Here is a 23617-nt window from a genome sequence, read left to right as displayed (position 1 = left end):
AAAAGACTCTTCATTCCAATGTTTGGACACTGAATTTGGCATAAGCACCTCTAAAATGCCAAGCCCATGAGCTGCAATAGCACTGGCTCAGGGTCCCTAACAGCCTCCCCCAGGACCCAGAAGCCACCTCCTCCCGATCAGGCAGGCAGGGCTTGAATACAAGGCCACAGAGGAGCCTAGAAGACAACCAGCTTGCCATCAGCACGCTAGCATGGCAGTGCGAGGGGAATTCCTTACCCTGGCCTAGCCTAGCACCATGCCCAATCCATATTAATCCCCTAGCACCAAGAACCTTCACTTCAGATCCTCTCATCTACATGACTAACTCAGGTTGGCATTTTGCTTTCTGGGACATGGAGTCCAGCCAAACCAAGTTGACAAGCATAAGAAGGAAACCTAAGAACTAAAGAAAGAAAAACACATCAGCCATGAAAACCACATACTGCTGTCCCAAGAAAGGCCCCTTGCTCTCATCTTAAACAGAAGGCAATGCTCCAAACCGGGGTGAGGGGGAGGTGCCTCCACTGATGCCAAGCAAACATTAAGGGAATCAGACTGTTGCAGACTATTACAATGGACTGTGAAATCCATTCCAAGTCATTCATGTTACAGAAAAGAGAAGGAACTTGCCCCAAGGTCACACAGAGTTTGGCGGACCCCGGACAAGCACCTGTCTGTTTTTTTCTGCACCGTACCATAAGTCCTTCTAATGGCCAATCACTGCCAAATACTTAGGTCCAGCCTGGCTCTCCTCAAAGCTCCAGACCCATATATCCTACCATCTCTGACATCTCCTCTTGGCTGTCTCAAAACCTCAAATCCCAACATCCAACACTGAACTCATGATCTTTCCCCAATACTCCCAAAACCAGGTTTTCATCCCGGGCTTCTCAGCTTAACAGATGACATCACCATCCGTCTGGTTCGTGAGCCAGAGACTAAGGAATCACGGCCAGTGTTTGAACTCCAGCCCTACCACCACTTCCTACCTGTGACCTTGGCCAAATAAAATAAGGTCTTTAAACCCCAGGTTTTATCATCTGAAAAATGGGATAACAAACAGGAATTACGTCATACAATAGCTCTGAGCACTGAAAGTGACAATGTGTAGCAAATGCTAAGCACATAGAAAATGTCTTTGTATGTGCTATTCCCTCCTCTTTTCACCCATTCCCTCCAATCCTACCCTTCACCTGGTTAACATCTACGAATCTGTCTCGTTTCAACTCAAATGTCCCTCCCTACTGAAAGCCTTCCTTGACACACTTTTTCCACAAAGGTTAGGTCAAAAGCCCTGCCCATGTTTCACCCTCGAAGCATAGTATAATTTCCATTCACATCATATATCATAATTATACATTTACATTGTGATGGTTTGATTCATGGCCATCTCCTGCAATAGCCTATAAGCCCCATGAGGGAAGTGAATGGGAATGTTATACCTCATCTTTGTATTCTCAACACAGTGCCTGGCATGGAATAGGTGTTTAGTAAACATGAGTCGAGTGACGTGCCCAAGAAACATGTTTATCAGCAGAAAAATGGACCTAGAGATTTGAAGAGAAGCCAAAGGATACCAATCCAAGTGAGAACCCCTGGCCATCCATCCCATCCAGCGTGCTAGGTAGAAAGGGCCCGGCAAGCCCCGTCCCACCATTGCCAAGTTCATGCTTTACTGCTGGCTTGACCATCATTCAAACCCTTCAGGATTTGGTCTCCACAGCACTAGAATACACTCTGCAAAAACATACACAGCCACATCATGAGGAGTTTTTAGATGAACCCCAGTCCCCCCGATACCTTTACTAATGTAACCATCACTCCACTGTAGGTATGATTCTCGCATTTAAAGATATATTTTTGTAGCACAGGACCTCTAAATGCAGCCAACTACTACCCCTGGGGCTCAGCTGAAGCAACAGCTGTCTGTTCCGAGTAGAGGGTAAAACTAAGCTCTACTGAACCTAGGAGAGAATGGTATCTTGGCTCTCCGATGGGGTAGGAATAAGGGATTTCCTGGAATATTTTTTACTACACCCACTGTTTATTTATGCAGCAACTCTAGAACCTCGTCTCCTTGGTCATATGGGGCTCTAACGTATAGCAAAGTATTTTAAAGCGCAGGTTTTGACATTGGACAGGCCTGGGTTCAAATTCTGGCTCTGCCACTTAGGAGTCATGCATGAAACCTTAGACCCATTACTTGACCTCTCTCAGCCACAGTGAACTCACCTATACTAACAGATATAACACTACCTAGATCTTATAGTTGTAGGAATCCTTACACATAAATACACAGCATATGGTTAAAGTATTGTCTTTAAGAAAGTTCCTTGTACACAGAGTACCATCTTAGAAGATAAAGTTCTAACCATGCCTAACACAAGTCCCCTTGCCCAGCAGGTATTCACCAACCACCACAATCTTCCTTATTCCTTGGCCTTTGTCTGTTGTGGTCCACACACCAGCCCTTTTCTTTATGAGAGTATCTGACAACACCCTGCTATTCTGAGTAGAACTGCCTGTGCATAAATGACCCTTCTTCCCAAGTTGGACAACTGAAATGTTATATAAACCATCCTACTTCCTCTTGTCTTTAGGGTCAAACAGAGAACCCACTTTTTTCATAATTTATCTCATGCAGGCACACACACAGCATATACCCTTTTTTGGGAATATGACTTCCCCAGCACCGGACTCCGAGATCTCCACAAGAAAACAGTTGCAGACAGAGAAAAAAAATAAGAGCGCTTTATCCAAAGGAAAACACTGGAGAAAAGGAGGCTGAAATGTTCTAAGCTATGGGTGTAGCCAGGAAAAACTGAAATATCACGTGTGCTTCTGCCATAATATTTCTTTTGTATCTATTACATATACGAAAGAGCAGTTGCTGCCACTTGTAAAATAACTGTTCTCTGAACAGCATTGGACTGGGCACTGGGGGAGAATACAGAAGAATTACCTCTGCTTTCCAAAAGCTTGAATGTAATCGGAGGTAAAAAAAAAAATGGGCAACAGCTAACTATGCACTGGATGAGTGGTAATAAAGAATAAGACAGTGGTAAGGTAGGCTTTTTTAGATAAACCAAAGCTCTCCTGAAGAAGATACCTAATGATTAAGTAGATGAAAGTGGAAGGACTCCTTAGACATACCAAAAGCCATGAACCAGCTTGGATTAGTGGAGAGACACTGAGAAACACATGTAGTAAAAAATGATTGAGGAAAACATATAAGCAACAGAACAAGAAGTACAATATTTGCACGAGGGGACAGTTTTATATCTTTCTTGCGAAAAAAAAAGAAGAGGTCCCATCAAAAAGCCATGTCCCCAAAATCTCCCACTGGCATAACCCCACAACATCTCTTACCCGGATGAGGGAAGCCTGATGCCGAGGGGGCTTGGTTCCCGGGCCCCCCAACGAGGGTCCCTCAGGCTGGACAAAGGGCTGTCTAGCTTCATAAGGAGCTGAAACAAGAGGGGGAAAGTCAGCATGGTACACAAAGATTCCACCCCAAAATTATGACTTCCTACTCAGACTCATGCAGTGCCTGCTCTTCAGGGAAGAATTAGCAAAGGCATTAAGAGTTTCCATGATGAGGGCCACCTAGGACAAAGAAACCCTGGTACCCCTGGGTACGATTTCACCGAACAATCTAAAGATTCATGGTAAGGCAGGAAAATATTTCTATCGGGTTAACATTTGGAATAAATCGTAAGGGTGGAATGGTGAGAACCTGAATTGGGATAGAAAACAATGAGTGTTTAGAGAAGTGCCACATTATAAGTATTCAAATTCTAAATATAAGGTACATTGTGTATACCCTCCTGTTTAAAAGTCTTATTCATCACCCACCACCCAAAGAAAATGAATATGCATTTTGAACACCAAGAATCAACATTATCATTTATTTTTGAAAAATAAATGGCACTGTCTTCTTTTCCTTATTGGAAAGAATGTAAAACCTAGTAGAGAAAAATATATAAAAGAATGTATTTGATATTTACCATTCAATGACCAACCTAAAAATAATTTTGCTACCTTTAAGAAAAGTTTTTAAGCCACAGAAATGAATGCATTTCTTCATTCCTTTTATTTCCAGAACACTTAATAATGTCCTTGCCAAGATGGTAGAAAAACAGTTAAACATAACCAGGTAGTATTCAACTCCACTAGAAAGGACAAATTATCACCCACGATGAAACCATTTCTGATCTGTGGGGGTTAACAGTTCGAGTTTGTGGAAGTATGGGAATAAGTAAAAAGCTTTCTTTCTGTGGCTTCCTTATAAATAAAGTTAGGTAGAGAGAGCAGAGCAGCCTGTTATGGTATCACCTTTAGCATAGTGTGATCTTTTGAAAATAAAGAAGGTATAACAACAGCACGTCAAGAACAACCAACCATTTTTGGGCTCACATCTGCTTTTCGTATTTCCTCCAAGAAACTAGAGCACAAGATTGTAACACATCAAAACACATTAAAATATCCAAATCACTGCCTGGCAAATCGTTTAGTGGATTTTCAGACCCTGCTAAGAATGATTAAAAATATAAAAACTACAAAAGAAACATACACAGAGAGCACATAATCCAAATCTTAAAAAATAAGTTTCAGCTGGTAGGCAGGTGTCGTCATTGGAGAAGGATTTTTTAAGATCATTCCACTTTGATGAAACACCGAATTAAACTCTTAATGCTGGAAGGTTTGAACCACAGTAAACTGTACCATGCTTGGGATACTAGCGGTTGGCCACACCTGCCTGAGACTGGAAAAGTGAGTGTCTGAAGCCCATGTGGTCACAAATGTAAGACATGTGCTCTGATCAGCTCTGTCAGTACCACAGCTGATATTCAGGCCATCACCAGACTGAGTCCTATCTCATTCTACACTTGGATCTGAACTCAGGAGGTGAAAAGGTAGGTGTTACTTGTTGCCTCTACTTTCCTTCCTCCCAAATAAAACCCAAGAAGATGTGCAAAAAATAATTTTTAGATCCCCTTACAAGAGGTTTAATGAGGAACTGGAAGTATGATCTTTCTCCAACAGAAGGAATATAAAACAAACTCTGAAGATTTCATCACTCAGCAGTTCAAACTAGAACACAGACCACAAGTAACTTCACCATAAAGACTCTACCTCTGCAATCAACCCAGGGAATGATATCCAGAAGGTGACGTTCAAGAATACCTAAGAATTTCAAAAATAAAACGGGTACCAGATTCTAAAAACACAAAAGAAAACACTAGGGAACATTTGAGCACCTACAATGTGCCAGGAGTTGTGCTAGGCACAGATATTTATATTTATCATTTGATCCACGGAGCAAACCTCTGAGGCAGAGATGATTCCATTTTACAGATAAGGAAAACGGAGGCTCAGAAAACTGAAATATTCATAGTCACACCAGCTCCAAATGAACAGAAATGACAAATGTACACTAAGTCTACCTGTAGGCCCAAGAGACAGACATCACAGCCCATGCTCTTGTGAGTAGATACCTAGAATTGATACGAGGTGTGATCAGACAATACAGTGAATGTTAAATAAAAAAAACTATTACAGTAAAAGACACAGTGCCATTAATCCCCCTCAAATTATTCACCCTCACTTTGAACACACTTATCCCATCTTTCTTGCCACTTTCTAAAGCAGTTCTGGAAGTCCTCTTTCGTGAGTGTCTTTAGTTGTGTTGTCGTGGCTGCCTTGATGTCCTGAATCAATTCAAAACGTTTACCTTTCATGGTCATTTTGACTTTGTGGAAGAGCCAGAAGTCACACGGTGCCAGATCCAGTGAATAAGGTGGATGAGGACACACCGTAATGTTTTTATTTGACAGAAATTGCCTTATACCAGAAGCAATGTGTGATACAGAGTGTTATCATGATGGAGGATGAAGTAAAGACACTCATGAAAGAGGACTTCCAGAACTGCTTCAGAAAGTGGCAAGAACAATGGGATAAGTGTGTTCCAAGCGAGGGAAAGTATTTTGAGGGGGATTCATGGCAATGTGTCTTTTACTCTAATAAAAAAATTTTTATTTAAACATTCACTGTATTGTTTGATCACACCTCGTATATCAGAATAAGATGTATAAGAAAAAGCAGAACAGATACTGATTTTGAGATAAGACATCAGATATCAGAAGAAACAGGAAAGAATTGTAAGTAGTTGCCTCTGGAGATCAGAAACAGGTTGAATGGGAAGGAGAACAGTGGTTTTTATTATAGGCATCTAAATATTATTTAACTATATGCATGTATTACTGTGATTTAAACATTTTTAATATGGATGGTAGTATCCAACTCTGAGGGTTGTGGTAAGAAAAAAATAATGCACGTAAAGACCTCAGCACGATGCCTGGTACATAAGTCTTACGGTTATGGTATCGCCAATGAACATTAGCTAAACTACATCCAGCAGGAGAGACTAGCAGGAGCCCAGGAGAGAAGCTGAAGAGGAGTTCTGAATGACAGACTGGGCTGATTAAAACGTACTCCCACACGTGCCCCACCAGCCAGCAATCATGGCAGAATCTAAGACAGGGAAATGACCCCAGAAAAATGTATTCCTAGAAAATTATCCCAGAAGCAAAACTCCTCTCTGAAAAGGTATAAATTAAGAATAATTCTAGAATGCTTAATACTAGAGTCGCTTCAGTTTAACAGGTTTTAGACATATGACTGTGTAGACCAAAGGGAGGATGGAGTACAGAAATAGGACAGAGAATCCTGGGTTCCCCAGATTGCTTGATGGCATTGTGAAGGCAATAGAGGAGAGGTAAAGAAACAGATGGGGAAAAACATAAAACATGGAAGTCAGAAGAGAAACTGAGTTCAGGAAATGTGAAGAGAGAGAAGAAGACATGGGGGCTTCTCTCCCTTCTTGACCTAAAGATACGTGACAGAAAAGGAAACAGACAAGTAAAGAAAATCATTTGGGGGAAAATCCATAGATGTCCTAAAAACAGGAATGAAAAAGCTTTGATGTGAATCATCTCAATGAGAAGCAAAAATCACAAGATGCACCCAAGCCGCAGATAGAAACACTCTCCCTACCTTTGGCTTAGATGGAGAAGTCTAAATGGAAATACCTGTAAACACTTTATGAATGACCTTGCTACCGGGTCCTAATCTATGGCTAGACCCAGAAAACTCAACCCCTTGAGAAAGAGGAGAGTGTTCACTCAGATGCCTCTCTATGGCTGTGCTGTGCAAAGGAGAACCCTCTGGAAGAGCAGCTCACCGGCTGAAAGATCATGATGTAGGAGAAAAATCAGGATGGCGTAACAGAAACTCAGAAAACAATGTTTCAACAATGAAAGAGTGACCACAAGGAGATGTTATTTCATGTCTAAATAGAATGGCTAAAATTAAAAACACTGAAGAAAAAGAAACCACTGAGAGTACCAAACACTGGCTTGGAGCATGAACTCTCACGCATTGCCAGTGGGAGGCTGCAGTCACTGGAAAATTGGCAGTTTCTCATCCACCTACCCTCAGTCCAGCAATTCCACTCCTAAGTGCCAGGGAAATGACAACATATGTCACAAAAAACTCACACACAAATCATCATTTTCATAACAGTCCAACACTGGAAACAACCCAAATGTCCATCACCAGGAGAATGGATCATGAAACTGTGGTACATTCCTTCGATGGAACACTACTGAGCAGTAAAGAGGAACAAACTACTGATACGCACAACTGTTTGCATGAATCTCCACACTACGCTGAGGGAAAGACGGCAGACACACGAGAGCACGGCCATTGCACAGGATTCCATATACAAGAAGTTCTAGAAGAGGCAAAACTAATCTATGGCGACAACAATGAGACCAGTGCTTGCATTGGGGAGCAGGGAGTGACTGGAAAGGGACATCTCCTGAGTGATGGAAATGTTCTGTTCTTGATCAAAGTGCTGGCTACACAGGTGTATTTATTTCTTAAAATGCAAACTGAACATTTGAAACGTGTGCGTTTTATCATCTGTAAATTTTACCTCACTTAAAAAAAGAATAAAGGCATGGACCACCTTGACAGAGGCTGCTAAGAGGCAAGAAAGATGGAGAGAAGCGGGTTGTTTCCTTGCATCTGGGGGAATGGAAGCCCAGTTTGAATGGGATGAGAAGAGAATGGGGCATGAAATAGAATGAATACAGACGAGTTTTTTTCAGGAATGTCAAAAAAGATAGGGTAGATCTTGGTGACAGGCTGATGCAGTAGAACAAAAAATGACTCACCTGTGAATTAAAAACCAAAAACCAGGCACCGTGCTAGGCACAGGACTCCAACTTCCAAGGACGAATAAGATTAGGAATGAAAAAAGAAGCCACTTGGAAAAACAGGAAAATCGTGCAGGAGAGGCTATGAGAGGAAAACGACTTCTCAACCCTGCTGCTTTGCAGACGCCAGTGGGATGTTCACGTTTCAGGAGAGTGATTTCTTGTTGCTATCCATGAACAATACTATCTTGCATCTGCGAAGGACTTAATTTCCAATCAGATTTGATCCTCATGCTCTCACTAGTCCTTACCACATGCTTCACAGCAGTCAAATGGCTTGCCCAAGGTCACATAGCGAGTCACATAAACCCACACCTTCTGATTCCAATCAAAAGGTTTTTCCATTATGCCACACCTGCTTCTCTCTGCAAGATCACAGCCTCTCTCTAGTCCAGCCTAGCACACATTGTATATCTGTGTCCCTCTAGAAGTCACTGCTATTTTCAATGCAGCAAAAGCCTGCAGAAACTGGGTCATTTTCAACCACAGCCCACAAAATAAAAAGGGGGGGTTACGAATGTCCAATTCTAGAATACCTCTAATTGGTCAGACCTTAAACTAGGAGCCTGAGCCCCAGGAGGACAGGCTGCTGCGGTGAATTTATGGAGTTTCAGCACTGCAGTCCAGGCAGCCAACGCTACAAGCCATCCTCACAACCAACTACCGTGTTTTCCCAGCAGCGTGGCCAGCACAGCACACGTGTGGGCAAGCGGGCAAGCCCACACCTGGGCACACAGAAATGTCTGATGTATTTCCCCGAGCATTTCCCTTATTCTTATTGCTAAACACAAGAGCTAAATATTTTCACTTATGTGATCGGTCTTTAAAGACTGAATCAACCCTTGCTTTTGCAGAGTTGTATTTTTAAGTAGTTTCATAAAAGCAGTTACTATATAAATATGTTTGGTACATTTGCAGAAAAGGAATAACAATTCCAAAACAGTACAGACTCTTAATATGCCATGTTCTTGTGTAATGAAATCTGTATATGAAGGATTAAATGATCTAAATCATTGTTTACAAGTCTAAAGTCTAAAGATGAACTAGTTTGTAGGACCGGAGGACAAGGCATCACAAGAATATGTTTTATTGAAAAAAAAACAAAAACCCTTGAGAGTATAAAATGAAACTGAGCTAGGTTTCCAGAAACAGAGGTAATTAAGTCCGGCATCGCTGCCTGATAGATTAAAGAGTCTCTAACCCCACCTAGGACACCTGGCCCTGAGATGGGCTCTTACCTGGATGCATCTGCTCCGTGCTGCTCCGCAGTTTGCTGTAGCCATGGCTGAAGGGCACCCTCTGGTAATGAGGCGGGGAAGAAGGAGGGGAAGCGAGGGGTGACATCGTGGGAGACTGTGTTTCCTGCTTCAAAGAACCAGAGCAGAGTTCAGAAGCGATCACTCGAGAAGCCTGGCGCCCTGAGCTGCAGTTATGAAGTACATATAACGCAACTCTAATGCTGGTGAGCCGGCTGATTTAACAAATGGAGGAAATGTTTTCTCAAAAATACAGCTGGGTTAAAAAGCAGTGTCTGAAGATTCAAAAGTCTCCCAGAGAAGAAAGTCTCACCCGCACTCAGGTGCCTGAATTACTAAAACAAGCCTGGAACATTTTCAGTGATATTCCAATCATATTTTCCTTTGGAAAATAAAAGACACTGATTACATGAACTAACGTTCATACTCCCCAATTTTGATCTCTTTGTGGATAAACTCAATTTTCATTCATTAATAAAGGCCCCTATTTCCTGCATTGATGCTTATCAAGTCTTCCAGCAAATATGGATATTAAAAATATTTAAAATGCTTAATGCTAAATATTCTTGGAGGTCACTATGCCAAGTAAAATGTCAGCTTTTTTTTTCTTTCTTTTTTGCACTGAGAGATTGCAAAACACTAGGATGAAGCTTTAAATGTACTACAATTCGAATCTTAATTCAAACGTGAACTTGATGCTGGACCCTACTCAAGGTAAGCAACCTTACTCTGCTACCATATTTCCCCGAAAATAAGACCCAGCTGGACCATCAGCTCTAATGTGTCTTTTGGAGCAAACATTAATATAAGACCCAGTCTTATTTTAATATAAGACCAAGTATAATATATTATTCCGGGTCTTATATTAATTTTTGCTCCAAAAGATGCATTAGAGCTGATGGTCCGGCTAGGTCTTATTTTCAGGGAAACACGGTACTGGGTTTCCTCCTATTTTCTTTTTTAATGTTACTAATAGACTGGTAACTTTGGAGTACCCAAGTATCAACAGTACTTTTTATCAACACAGACACTATATAGGTGCTACTAGTCTAAAAATTATACAAACTGAGATACTGATTAACACTCTTTTTCAAGAAAAGAGTATTTGCTTTGAAGTTTTAGCTCATACCCACTATTGGGTGGGCCTAGCATAAACCCAGCCTGAAGCAAAATACACAATGGAATACTATTCAGGGGTAAGAAAAGATGAATGAAATAGGACCATTTGTGACAACATGGATGGATCTTGAGAGTGTAATGCTGAGCGAAATAAGTCAGACAGAAAAAGCAGAGAACCATATGATTTCACCGATATGTGGTATATAAGCCAAAAACAACAACAGAACAAAACAAACAAATGAGAAACAAAAACTCATAGACACAGACAATAGTTTAGTGGTTACCAAAGGGTAAGGGGGGTGGGGGATGGGAGATGAGGGTAAGGGGGATCAAATATGTGGTGATGGAAGGAGAACTGACTCTGGGTGGTGAACACACAATGGGATTTATAGATGATGTAATACAGAATTGTACACCTGAAATCTATGTAATTTTACTAACAATTGTCACTCCAATAAATTTAATTAAAAAAAAGATGTGTTTTTTTAAATCAGTTTCAGGTGTACAAAACAACATACTAGTTAGACATTTACACCCCTCACAAAGTGACAACTCCCTAATCTACTACCCGTCTGACATCGTATATAGCTGTTACTACACCATTGACTATATTCTCTATGCTGTACCTTACATCCCGTGACTACTACATAGATGTATGTATGAATGTATATGACATTCAATATTATTCAGCTTCAGCTTCAGGTGTACAGCGCAGTAGTCAGGCATCTACACAGCCTATGAATTAATCCCCCCAATAAGTCCAGTGCCCATCTGGCACCCTACCTAATCTTTGTAACATTCTTGATTATATTCCCCATATTTTCTTAATCATGCAGCCAGGGGAAGGGGCCTGGAAAGTTCCCAGGGCATCAACCATCCTGGTATAGTGGACCCTCCTTCCTCTACAGATGCTGGTGGGAAAACATGCCAAAGAGCGCTGACTGAAGATACCTATACTCCTTCTTATATATATCACTGAAGAACTAGTTTAAAATGTACAAGAATTATGAAAGCCACAGTACATAGAGTTATTTAACAGGATATGCTATACCTCATTTAACTATAAATATAAAACTTCCACAGGAACACCTCATAGACCCAGCATTATCAGAGTGAGCCATAGAAGTTAGTTTTCTGACTTAATCCTTTAATTTCATTGCATTTTTAAAATATTTTCATGCCCACTTCGGCAGCACATACATTAAAAACATTTTGATTTGTCTTCCTAAAATATAACAAATTTATTTGCCATACAGAAAATATTATATTGAATACAATTTGACTTTTCTGCATGACTCAGTATCTTTATTAGAAGTATGTGCTTTATCTTGATGCCCGCAGGGTTTACTAAAGGTAAGACTATTTACCTCTTCTTGGTAGGCTCATTCCTCTGGAATTTTACACTTCTGTCTACCAATCACCGCCTATTACAATTAGTGGTCTTATTTTAAAAGCCCATCCCCCCCTATTCTTGTTCCTAAGCTGCTAAATGTGTAATGGCAGCAGTTCCCAGGATGGCATTCCAAACATGCTCCGCAAGAAAGGATTCCCTGGTGAAAGAAGTTTAGTAAATGCAGATTGCCAGGTCTCTTTATTGCGGGACTTTTCAGGACATTTAATGTACTAATATATACACTGTGAATCTCCAAGACTGAGGATTTAGTCTTCCCTCAAGTATAGAGTATGAAGCATCATTCTCCAAACATATTTAACCAGAGAAATCTTTTCTCCAGACTTCTTTGGACAGGACCTATTAAAAACTCCTAGAAGTTACATCCACTCCTGAGTATTTATCCAAAGAAATCCAAAACACTAATTCGAAAAAATATATGCACCCCTATGTTTACTGCAGCGCTATTTACAATAGCCAAGATATGGAAACAACCAAAATGCTCATCAACAGACAATTGGATAAAGAAATTGTGGTACATTTATACAGTGGAATATTACTCTGCCATAAAAAAGTTCACCATTTACAACATGGATGGACCTAGAGGATATCACGCTAAGTGAAATAAGTCAGACTGAGAAAGACAAATACCATATACTCTTACTTATATGTTGAATCTGAAGAACAGTATAAATGAGCAAACAAAACAGAAATAGACTCAGAGATACAGTGAAAAAACTGTGGCTGCTAAATGGGAAGGGGGTTGTGTGATGGATGGGATAGAAGGTAAAGGGATCAGGAAGTACAAATTGGTAGTCAAAAAATAGTCACAGGGATGTGAAATACAGCATGGGGACTATAATAAAAAATGCTGTACAGATTATGTAGGGTGTCAGACAGGTACTGGACTTATGGGGGAGGTCACTTCATAGATTGTGTAGATGCCTAACCATTGCACTATACACACCTGAAGGTGATGTAAAATACTGAATGTCAACTATAATTAAATACACACACACACACATATACATACACGAGATGTAAAGTACAACATAGAGAATACAGTCAATGGTATTGTAATAGCTATGTACGATGTCAGAGGGATAGTAGATTGCGGGGGTTATCATTTTGTGAGGGGTGTGTAAATGTCTAATAAGAAATTATAAAAAGAAAAACAAAACAAACAAAAAACTCCTAGAAGTTACATTTTAAAGAACCCACTTGGAAATGCTGAATTAGAGAAATCAAATAAGTGTGCTAAATCAGTAGCCTTCCTTTGGACACAATTCTACATTAAGGGGGGCTCTAAAGGGCCCATGGGTGGCTCATGGTAGTTCCTGTGCGCCAGCGTTTTTCTTGCTACAAGGAAACTTCACTGGCTCACTTCCCAGTCTGTAATTGTATTCCAGATGGTGAGATTTGCTGGAAGCTTGACAGCAGATATGAGGCACTGCTATGTGAAGTTTCACGGTCAGAATCAAATGGACACGCCTGATCAGACTGTTTACCTGTTTGTCCTCATCATCCATTCTTTTGAAGGTATTTTTTTCCGAGATTAAATATGGAATCTGAACCGTAGTTCCATGCAGCTCAGCTGGGTTCCCAAATCGTATCTCACCATCGGTCTTTGACATCGTAAAGCGAGGCAGCGGCAATTCTTTAGGACCAGAATCAGAGAAGCTCATTGAGACTTTATTTTAAAACTGCGAAAAGGGAAACTCAATGGCCAAAAAAAATGAATCACATTTGAGGAAAAATTACAGAGCACTAAATATAGATTAAATTTTTACTTTGACACAGTGAGGACTCCTATAATAATGTCAAGATAGAAAAATGCTACAGTTTTACCACGGTGTTCTGACTGAACATTTTTAAATGCCATCAAACCATCGCAGAACTAATTCAGGTTTTGGACTCATTGTACACTTTAGCCTTTAGTCCAGCACCAAGAAAAATGGTGTGATATTATATAAATACAATAAGGGACAAACGGTAGCAGGCAAAACTTATACTGTGCTTCTTCTATGCCAAACACTGTATTAAGATCTACAAATATTAACTCATTTAATTTTCACAACAGCCGACAAAGTAAAACTACCATTAGCCTTCTTTTACAGATGTGGAAACAGACACGAAGAAGCTAAGTGACATCCCTAGCATCACACAGCTCACCTGTGGCAGAGCTGGCTCTTACCCAGTCAGTGCCCAGTGCTACTGCCCTACAGAAAGGTCCCTCATTCCTAGGGCAAGTTTCCTGGGTAGAACAGTTTCTCACCCTATGTCATTCCTTAAAGGGTTTTCACACTCAATCTCCAGTTGTCTTTTCATAATGGAATAAGGAAAATGGTATCAAGTTAAAGCAATTAGTCCAATATTCAGCCAGATTCCACTGTCAAACCCATTAGCCACACTCACAATGCTACAGAGAACTGAAATGCAACAGTCTGATATATTTACTTATCGTTCGAATCTGACAAAACTATTCTGAACACAGAAATGATGCTTTGGCACACGTCTAGTTCTCAGCACAGCAAATCACACACAACACAAAGAACTCCAAAAATGGGGATAATATTATGAATTACGCATAATGATTTGCATCTGTACCCATCGTTCAGGATAATACTCATCAGTGTGCCTTTGTGCTTCCATGAACTCTCTATTCCAAAAACACAGCTGCAATTCCAATGATTGATGTTGTGCTAAAGCCAGAAAACATCTTAGCAACAGCAAGCAAGTATCCCAGCTCCCCAGGCAAAGAAGGCCCCTGGTTCTCTAATATCCACATCATGTTTATTTTTAGTTGTTATGTCCACATTTGATTCAAAGAAGTAGGCAATATGACAAATCCCTGCGTGATCAATCAGCCAAGGGCCCGAGAGACATAAATAGAATAACCAATCTGGAAAATTAAACCAAGACTCTCCTAAAGAGAGAATGGCTGCCATGTTTAATGCTTTAATGTTTCCCAACCTCGGCAGCTGTCCAGCACCCAAGGCAGGAACGGACTTCAAAAGAAAAAAAAAAGGCAAGAGAAAAGAAAATCTAGATTCTTACTACCGTATTATAAATCAAATATAAGCTAATCCTCTGGTTCAAGTCTCAGAAAGGTATTTGTTTCAGCTCAGTCTGCAAAAAGCATCTGAAAAGATCGAACAAGATCACATGAATAATTTGCACCCTGATCTGCCCGGAGAGAACGACTCTACTCCTGAGGTCTACTTGAGGGAGAAAAGAAGTCAATGGTCAGCATTTGTAAGCTCCTCAATGGCTCTGACTAGGGTGAAGCGAGAGATGCCTAGTGCCAATATTTAAGGAAGCACTCACTCTCAGGCCCATGTAGATGCAGTCAGTACTTGCACGGCCCTGAGAGTGAGTGCCCCCTTAAATTATGCACTCTGGGCACCCCTTGCCTCACCCCACTTCAGGCCTGAGTATAACCAAATATGTACTCATAGTTGAAGCAAAGCTCTTGAAAATGTTCCACTTGGCTCTAGTTAGAAGTCACTCTCAACCTTGGCTTTACATAAGAATCACCTTGAGGAGCTCTTAAAACTCCTGACACTCAGGCCACTCCTTACACTAATTAAATTAGAATTTCTGAGGCTGGCTCCAGGTACCTCTATCTTTATCTATCTATCTATCTATCTATCTATCTATCTATCTATCTATCTATCTATCTATTTTGCATTTAAAGCTCTCTAGGTGATTCTCAAGTGCAGACGAGGTTGGGACCCAGGGCCTGAGAAAGTCAACTTCTGTAAGGGTTCCTGGGGAATTCCAGGTGAATCTGAATTCCAGCTGTTGAAGCTTGAAGAGTGACAGATGATTAAGACTAACTCCCCACGCATAAGCATTCATCTCTTCATTCATTCACTCCTTCAGCAAACATGCCCTGAGTGCCCACAATGCCCCTGCACCACGGGATCTGTTACCAGATCCTACCCCTTCCCCTTAGGTAAGCTCTCAGACTAGTGAAGAAGACAGACAAAAAAGTTAGTCAAACCGGTGAAGGAGTATTTATAAACGCTAATAAAAGTGCTCTGAAGGAGCAGATGCTGAGAGAGGGTAAACTAGGGAGGCGACTGTTACACAGAAGCGTCATCAACCAGGCTGTCCAAGGATTACCTACCTCCCTAGGGATACTTTTGTTTCCACTATTTCCTCTTGATTAGGCATTTCACAATTCTGAAAGGGTACAGATTAACTTGTAGAAAACTGTTAGCTAATTTGTGTCTAATAGCAATAAAAATGAATTTCATCTTAGAAAAGAGTATAATAACCAAGTCCCAGTTTTATTGCCCAAAAGGACATTAATCAATTTTATATGTAATTTAGCAATCTTATTCCAGCCATGTTCTTTCCATGACTATAAATACTCCTGACTCTCTTATACTTTCTTCAACCAGCTTTACTATGTGCTGGTCCCTTCATTAATGAACTAATTTGACAAGACCTACTTTAGATAGGATGGTGGGGACAGTCCCTGAATCCTGAAGGATGAGGAGGAGGAGCCAGCCATGGGAAGGAGAGGGGGACAGACCACTAGGAACCCAAGACCTTGAGATAACATGATGTTTCCTGCCCCAGGAAAGAGATGGCTCAGAAATGGCTAGAAAGCCAGTGAGGCTGGGGGATAGATTACACACATGGGGGAGAGGACTGACATGAGGATAGAGAAATAGGCAGAGACTAGATCATGAAGGGCTATCAGATCAGCGCAGGGACTTTGAATTTGGTACAATCTCCAACAGCAAACCACTGGAGGGTTTTAAGGAGGAGGACAAAATGATCTGATGGGTATTTTGAAAAGACCACTCTTCCTGCTGTGTGGGGAAAGAAACTGGAGTAGAGAAGAGAGGAGGCCAGGAAACCAGTGACAAAACCACTGTGGTATCCAGGTGAGTGGCTGAAGGTGGCCTGGTCTAGTAGGGGCAGAGAAATGAAGGGAGCCGGGAGGGAGACTGGAGCCATGTGCCAAGACTTTTGATGGATTATACTAGGAAGCGAGGGAAAAGGGGGAGTCAAGGATGACTTCTAGGTTCCTGGCTTGAGCACTGTGCATGGTGGTGGCATTTCCCGAAATGGGAAAGGCTAGAGGTTAGAGGTTAACACACATATACATACAGGCGCACGTCAATCATGGAGTAATGGCCGACTTTTCCAGAAGTAAGGGTGAACTCGCAAATCCCTGGGTGTGGTGGGGGCTACCACAGCCTTTCAGATCAGGTTCTCAGAGAGCCGTCTCTTTGGCCTTCAAGGTTTGTGTCAACACACATTGAGCTAATGAATTTCAAGCAACAAATTGGAAAATCCTAAGTGGCAACTCAAAGTCTGGCCCAATCTTGTCCTGATTCTTACTCAACATACGCTGACTGCAAATAACTTTTATTTAATAAATCTTTAAATGAAGGAAGAAAATTCAGAATTAACGCTGAGTATACTTAAACCCTCAGAGGTAAAAGACACCAGGAATAATAAAATACAACCGAGAAAGCCCTCTATTTGTGAAAAAGTGTCAATCGTGTACACAAGTGATAATTTAGACAATCCTTCCCCTTTTTCCCCTCACCCCCCAGGAAACTGAATTGTAAATCTGGGCACAAATCAAGTAAAAAAGCTTCAGCCTAATTTAAAATAAGCAACAAAAGTGTCAGAAGTTTATTCTTGTATATTCTTGTATACAACAAAGCAGCTCCAACTTTTCCAGAAGGTAAAGTTGGACAATACTACGATAAAGCTTAATGACCACTTACAATGGTGGAAACTCACAGTGCCCACCACAAATTCAAACCCAGTGCGAGATGTAAGTTTAATCACAGCAAGGGGCTTACAACAGGGACCGCTATATCTTGTAGCAACAAACACAAACCTGCCGCTGAAATAATGCTCCATCGAGAAACCTGTTTCAAAGAACCAAATTATATAATACCAAGGGGTGCCTTTTGGGTCAGGTTTCTTCCCCACTAGAATAATATTCCACAATTACAGATTACAGTCAGCACGTTACTGAAAGAAAGAATAATCAAGAAGAGACTACTCTGCATAGCAATAAAGAGCTTGGGAACTGGAGGCTGAGCTCCTGGCTCCAAACTCTACTCACCTTGCCTCCTTAGCAAGTTACTCAAGCCCCCTAAACTTCAACAGGCACGTCTGTAAGATAGGGATAACAGGACCACTGCGGAGACCCCCGTGCTCACCCATCACCACTCCTCCTCTACTTGCAGGCACAGGAGAGAATTACATCTCCCCCAGTCTGCTCTGCAGTTCACTAGATCATGTGACAAGTTCCGGCCAATGCTCTGTGAGCAGCAGTAACGTAACGTGAGTCACATCCAGGCCAAAGGATTTAACTGCTAGAGATAGTGACAAACTATTTCTCTGTTGAGGAAATTATGGGAACAGGTGCTGTGTTGGAGGTGCCACAAGACAAAGCAGCCAGGATCACAGAGCCACCAGGTGGAGGGCATGGAGGGCGTGGAAGGCAGCTGTCCTAGATGGTCAGGAAGCGAACCTTTGTCGTGTTAAGGCACTGAGATTTCCTTGGTGTCAGTTATCACAGCTGACCCTAGGCAATGCAAACTGACACAAATACCTAATTTAGTAGGACGCTGTAAGGACTCAATGAGACAGTGCCTGTCATGCACTAAGCCTTTAATAAAGATTAGCAGAATGATCACGGCCCCAGATGGGGAGTGTAAAAGGGCTTTGCTTCCCCTAGTCAAGCTATCACAATCTTCTCAGCTCCAGCTGTCCTACAAGGTTCCCATGGACTAACCATAAATCCTCAACCCACTTCGAGGTCTACCAGGGACCTCACAGGATGGGCATGAACCGTTGAGTGGTTTTTAATCTCAAAATGAGACTAGGAAAAAGCTCCTCACGGCTGTGTGGACAGATGAAAATGACGTGTATCAGAGTGAATTAGCAGAGGACCCAGCACATCCTTGAATAATCAATCGCCTTCGCACAGATCCGTAACAATACTGAGGTGTACAAATAATGGTAGGAGTTTGGGGCTCTGCTTCCTGTTTAATTTGTAGAAAGTGCTCAAGTATACATGGGTTTAGGGGCAGAGATGGCAAGATAAGAAAATGTTCAATCAAAACTTTGAGAAGATAAATTTATTCTGCCAAAATTTTGGTAGCCCCAAAGTACGTACTAATCATCAGAACAGTGCTTCAGGAATTGAGGGATTAAAGGATGGTCAGGTCTAACACGACTGGCAGGGACAAGAGACAGAGAAAAGAAGCAGAGAAAAAGAGGCAGTTCCATGCAAACTCTCCAAGTCGCTGGTCCCCTTGGCCCTAAGAGCCTTAAATGACATTATAGATTCCTTGAGTGGAAAATTAAACTGAATATTACTATTTTGCCACAGGCTCTAGAATTCCTGCCCCCATCTCTTCCTGCTAAAGAATGAAATTTATTTTAACAGTAAGTCAGTTAAAGGGAACTAATCTCAGGTCACTCTCTGAAATTTTTTCCCATAAAAAAAAAAACAAAACTAAGATACCTGCTCAGTTTTCTTATTTTAGTTTAGAGAAGAGTTGGAAAAAGCAAGGAAAAATTCCACAAATGCTTATACAACAGGCCTTAAACCCACTAAAAATAGTTCTCAGAAATAAGGAACCTGTCGCAGATAATAAACTGTATAAATGGGAGCTACTTACCACACTTAATACTCTCGATCCGCACAGGGAGGCCGGACTGTGCTGCAGCAATTAATTTCAAGGCAACGTAAAACTGCGTTGGCCCAAAATAACCAACCCGCTTGGCACCACACAGTTCTGTGATCTGAAAACAGACAAGAAAAATTATGCTGAAAACCCCGTTTCATAACAGGAAAATGAGACAAGAGACGTTATGAAATCTCAAGGATTTCACAGGGTAGCTAAGTAAAAGTCCCTGAAGGACCTATATGTACACCCTGGTTTCTTTTTCCTCCAGTTTACAGGGAGGTTTTCAATTTGGATAATTAAATTCTACCTACTCATGATGTTTCGGGACTGAGTGATTATACCTCCTCTTTCAGAGATAAAAACTAAAGGTGACAGGGCCGGCCCGGTGGCTCAGGCGGTTAGAGCTCCATGCTCCTAACTCCGAAGGCTGCCGGTTCGATTCCCACATGGGCCAGTGGGCTCTCAACCACAAGGTTGCCAGTTCAATTCCTCGAGTCCTGCAAGGGATGGTGGGCAACGCCCCCTGCAACTATGATTGAACACGGCACCTTGAGCTGAGCTGCCGCTGAGCTCCCGGATGGCTCAGTTGTTGGTTGGAGTGCATCCTCTCAACCACAAGGTTGCCAGTTCGACTCCCACAAGGATGGTGGGCTGTGCCCCCTGCAACTAGCAACGGCAACTGGACCTGGAGCTGAGCTGCGCCCTCCACAACTAAGACTGAAAGGACAACAACTTGACTTGGAAAAAAAGGCCTGGAAGTACATACTGTTCCCCAGTAAAGTCCTGTTCCCCTTCCCCAATAAAAATATATAAATAAATAAATAAAGGTGACAAAGGATGGCTGTTACTCTACTTACAAAAGAGAGTGACTTTTTCAGGTGGTAGATTCTCATGTACAAAGTCTAGAAAGTCAGTGTGGTGAAAAGAGAACAGCTTAGTCATTACCACTACCTGTGGATGATCCTAGTTGATTGAAATTAAAAGTGATTAGTTTTAAAGTTCTCAGGCAAGATGATTTCCTGAGTATTACAATTACATCTTGAGTGCTCACAGGAACACAAAAGAAGTAGTATATACACATATATTTTCAAGATACTGCAATCTTTCATTTGCAGACCTTAAACTAACACATATCCTATTGGTAGTTTTCAAATAAACATTCAGTGACTTTTTAAGTTATTTCAAAGTAATAGATACTCAAAAGTTCAAATAGTATGCATAGTAAGTGGGAGTGAAAAACTAAAAAGCATCCCCCACTTTCTATGCCCCAGAGAAAACCACTAAGTACATTCTTCTACAAATGTTCCATGCATATATGTAGCACACACCTGTGTTTTTCCTGTTGTTTATTCAATACTTTATACAAATAGACTATCATATACTACTTTGCAACTGTATTTTTCATTCAGCAATGCTGTTTTCATGCTTAAGGACATCTCAGCCTGCATCCCCACCATCCTGATGACAGAATCGTATCTCCTTCGTATGGCACGCAAGTCCTTCCCCATCCTGGCCCTGGCTTCTTTCCTTTCAACCCCAGTGACACTCACATGCACACAATCCCGAAGCTGCATTCAGCTCCTCCTACTTCCCAAACACATCTTGCCCTTTCCCATCCTGTCTCTAGTGCATATGCACCAGAAGATGGGAAACTAAATAGCCTTAAAGTCAAGGGTGGTTTATCAACGAAGAAGTGAATCAGTTTTATGACTGTGGGCAACTTAATTTAACCTGCCTGGAACCTAGTTTCTTCAGATGCAGAGATGCTGTCTCTTTCATAAGACAACTGTGAGGGAAAAAATTAGATGATATACAAAACAAACCTAACACAATGCTTAGCAATATTCAGTAACTGTTGGGTCCCACCTCACTCACCTGAGACTGGAACACCTCCTGCCCCACTAGATTTCACTTCCCTGTAGCTCCTTCCCAAGGCTCCAGGTACGGTTTGTTTTCCCAGTGTATTGCATGACTACTGAAATGTTCGAAAGTGTCCATCACAGGATACAGTGCCTTAGATTTGCTTCATAAAGGGGGAAAGGGAGTAGTGGGGAGTATGGGTGAAACAAGCCCGACCAAGAGTTGAGAACTGTTGAAAATGGATGATGGGTTCATGGGGGATCATTCTCCCACTCTGTACTTTTGTATGCATTTGAAATTTCACACATTCAAGCTTTTAATGTCTATTTCAGCACTTAGCACATTATAATTATCTGTTTATCTCTGCCTCCCATTGAAATGTCTTCTCTCAAAGGACAAGGGATAACTTCCATTTATCTCCTAGCACAAGGATAGGCCCTCAGGACATAGTCAAAAAATTCTTAATCAAGTGAATGAACCAAACCTCACAACTAAAAAGTAACTGAGTTTTACAATACAATCCCTTATTGTGAATAAATTATACATCTTCAGGTACAGGCTTGCCTATACATAGAAAAAAACACCACCAACAACAATGCAATTCCAACACCAATACAGCTGTCTTGCAGAATAATTCCTAATATTAAGAAATTGTAATCTTTGGTATGCAAACAAATTAACAACTGTATTTCAGTCAGCGTTAATTTAGCATCAGGTTAACCTTCCATTGTTCCTTTACCATAACCACCACACAGAACTGAAAAGCTCTTAACTAAAGGTAACTGAAATTGCTGCTAAAATATTCACTATGGTATTTTGAGAGTAGCACCCAAAGGTGACATTAGTAAACCACCTTCTTTACCCTGGAATCTGTCCTTTGGCCCCATATACTACCAGAATCACTGCTTTGTAGCAAATGTAGAATATACACACGTAAGTGAGGTAAGTGCATTAGTCATTTTGTACACTAAACCTCCAAGAGACATGCCAAGAACTTTCTGGAATATTCAAGCCACAAGGAAGATAAACTAATTATAAACCTTTGGAACTTGCATATGTAAGCCTGAGACTTCTCAATCCCAAAAGCAAGTTAATTTTGTAAAGTTTGTTTGTTTATCGAGGTTCAAAATGTTCTAAGTCTAAATTCTCCATGGAAAAAGCTCTAAATTGTGGGCAGAAATGTTTTAATGTAATCTAAAGAAAATAAGGTGGTGCTTTATCCCAGGTTTTCGATTAGCAGGAGAGATCTTATATAACTGCTCTTTCAAGCCGTCCAAGTTGCCAAGCTTTTCTCTAAATAAAGAAAAATTGAAAAGATTCCACTCCTCTTCTTGAGTCTTAACTCCAAACCTGTAAAACTCTCAGCTGGATCCATCTTAGGTTACACATTGTGCAAATTTCTACTACAGAACAAGAACCTATGGACCAGTGTTTGTTTTCTCAGGTGGAAGGCAAAAGATGAAAAAGAAATGGATGAAATCAACTTCCTTACAGCTTACAGATGTACACTAAACTGTCGGAGTGCTGGATAAGAATCAGAAAAAATTCACCGACCATTGGGGAGGAACCTGGACAAAGTTCTGGAAGAAGATTGAAGGCCACTAAAATAGCTCCCCTCCTACCTAATTCTGAAAGATTAAGTGACTGTGCTGAGTAATCAGTCCACACCCGCTCCAGTTTGCCTGAAATAATACTCTTTCTGAGCTGAAATGTAATAAATTTCCAGAAGTGATCAAAGGTTTGAGTAAGCTTCTCCTTTTCAAGTATTTTTAAAGACTTCCTGAGAAAGATTTAAAATTTTAAAAAGTCTTGGTGGGAGGGGTTGGAAGAATTCTACATGAGCACCAACAGCTATCTGCTGTAGCTGGCTAAGTTCAGAGTCTATGCTGACACACTGGCCGCTTCAAGTCATACCCCTAGACTCGTGCAACTTCACAAGCCATCCTCCACAATCCAACTCCGTGACGTCTTATTACAACAAGATCAACCCCCACACCCCAACCCCAACTCAAACGGGCTTCCAGGGTTCCT

At 41.2% G+C, this 23617-nt stretch overlaps 1 protein-coding gene across 9 annotated transcripts in view; it reads right to left on the bottom strand.

Moving 5' to 3' along the window:
• The window catches only part of REPS2 (RALBP1 associated Eps domain containing 2), a 194789-nt gene that overhangs the window by 128898 nt on the left and 42274 nt on the right, over positions 1 to 23617 (bottom strand). For 7 of the 9 annotated variants that reach the window (XM_074323770.1, XM_019746269.2, XM_019746270.2 and 4 more), the window contains exons 2-5: positions 19718 to 19841; positions 13556 to 13704; positions 9521 to 9647; positions 3370 to 3467 (exon numbers count right to left, since the gene is read on the bottom strand). In XM_074323770.1, the coding sequence (XP_074179871.1) occupies positions 3370 to 3467; positions 9521 to 9647; positions 13556 to 13704; positions 19718 to 19841 (498 nt within the window). The remainder of the gene's footprint in view (positions 1 to 3369; positions 3468 to 9520; positions 9648 to 13555; positions 13705 to 19717; positions 19842 to 23617) is intronic. The other 2 variants (XM_019746265.2, XM_019746268.2) reach the window with 1 other exon arrangement.

Source organism: Rhinolophus sinicus, chromosome X (genome assembly GCF_036562045.2).
Source record: "Rhinolophus sinicus isolate RSC01 chromosome X, ASM3656204v1, whole genome shotgun sequence".
NCBI classification, from domain to species: Eukaryota; Metazoa; Chordata; class Mammalia; order Chiroptera; family Rhinolophidae; genus Rhinolophus; species Rhinolophus sinicus.
This window is presented reverse-complemented; position numbering and strand designations above follow the sequence as displayed.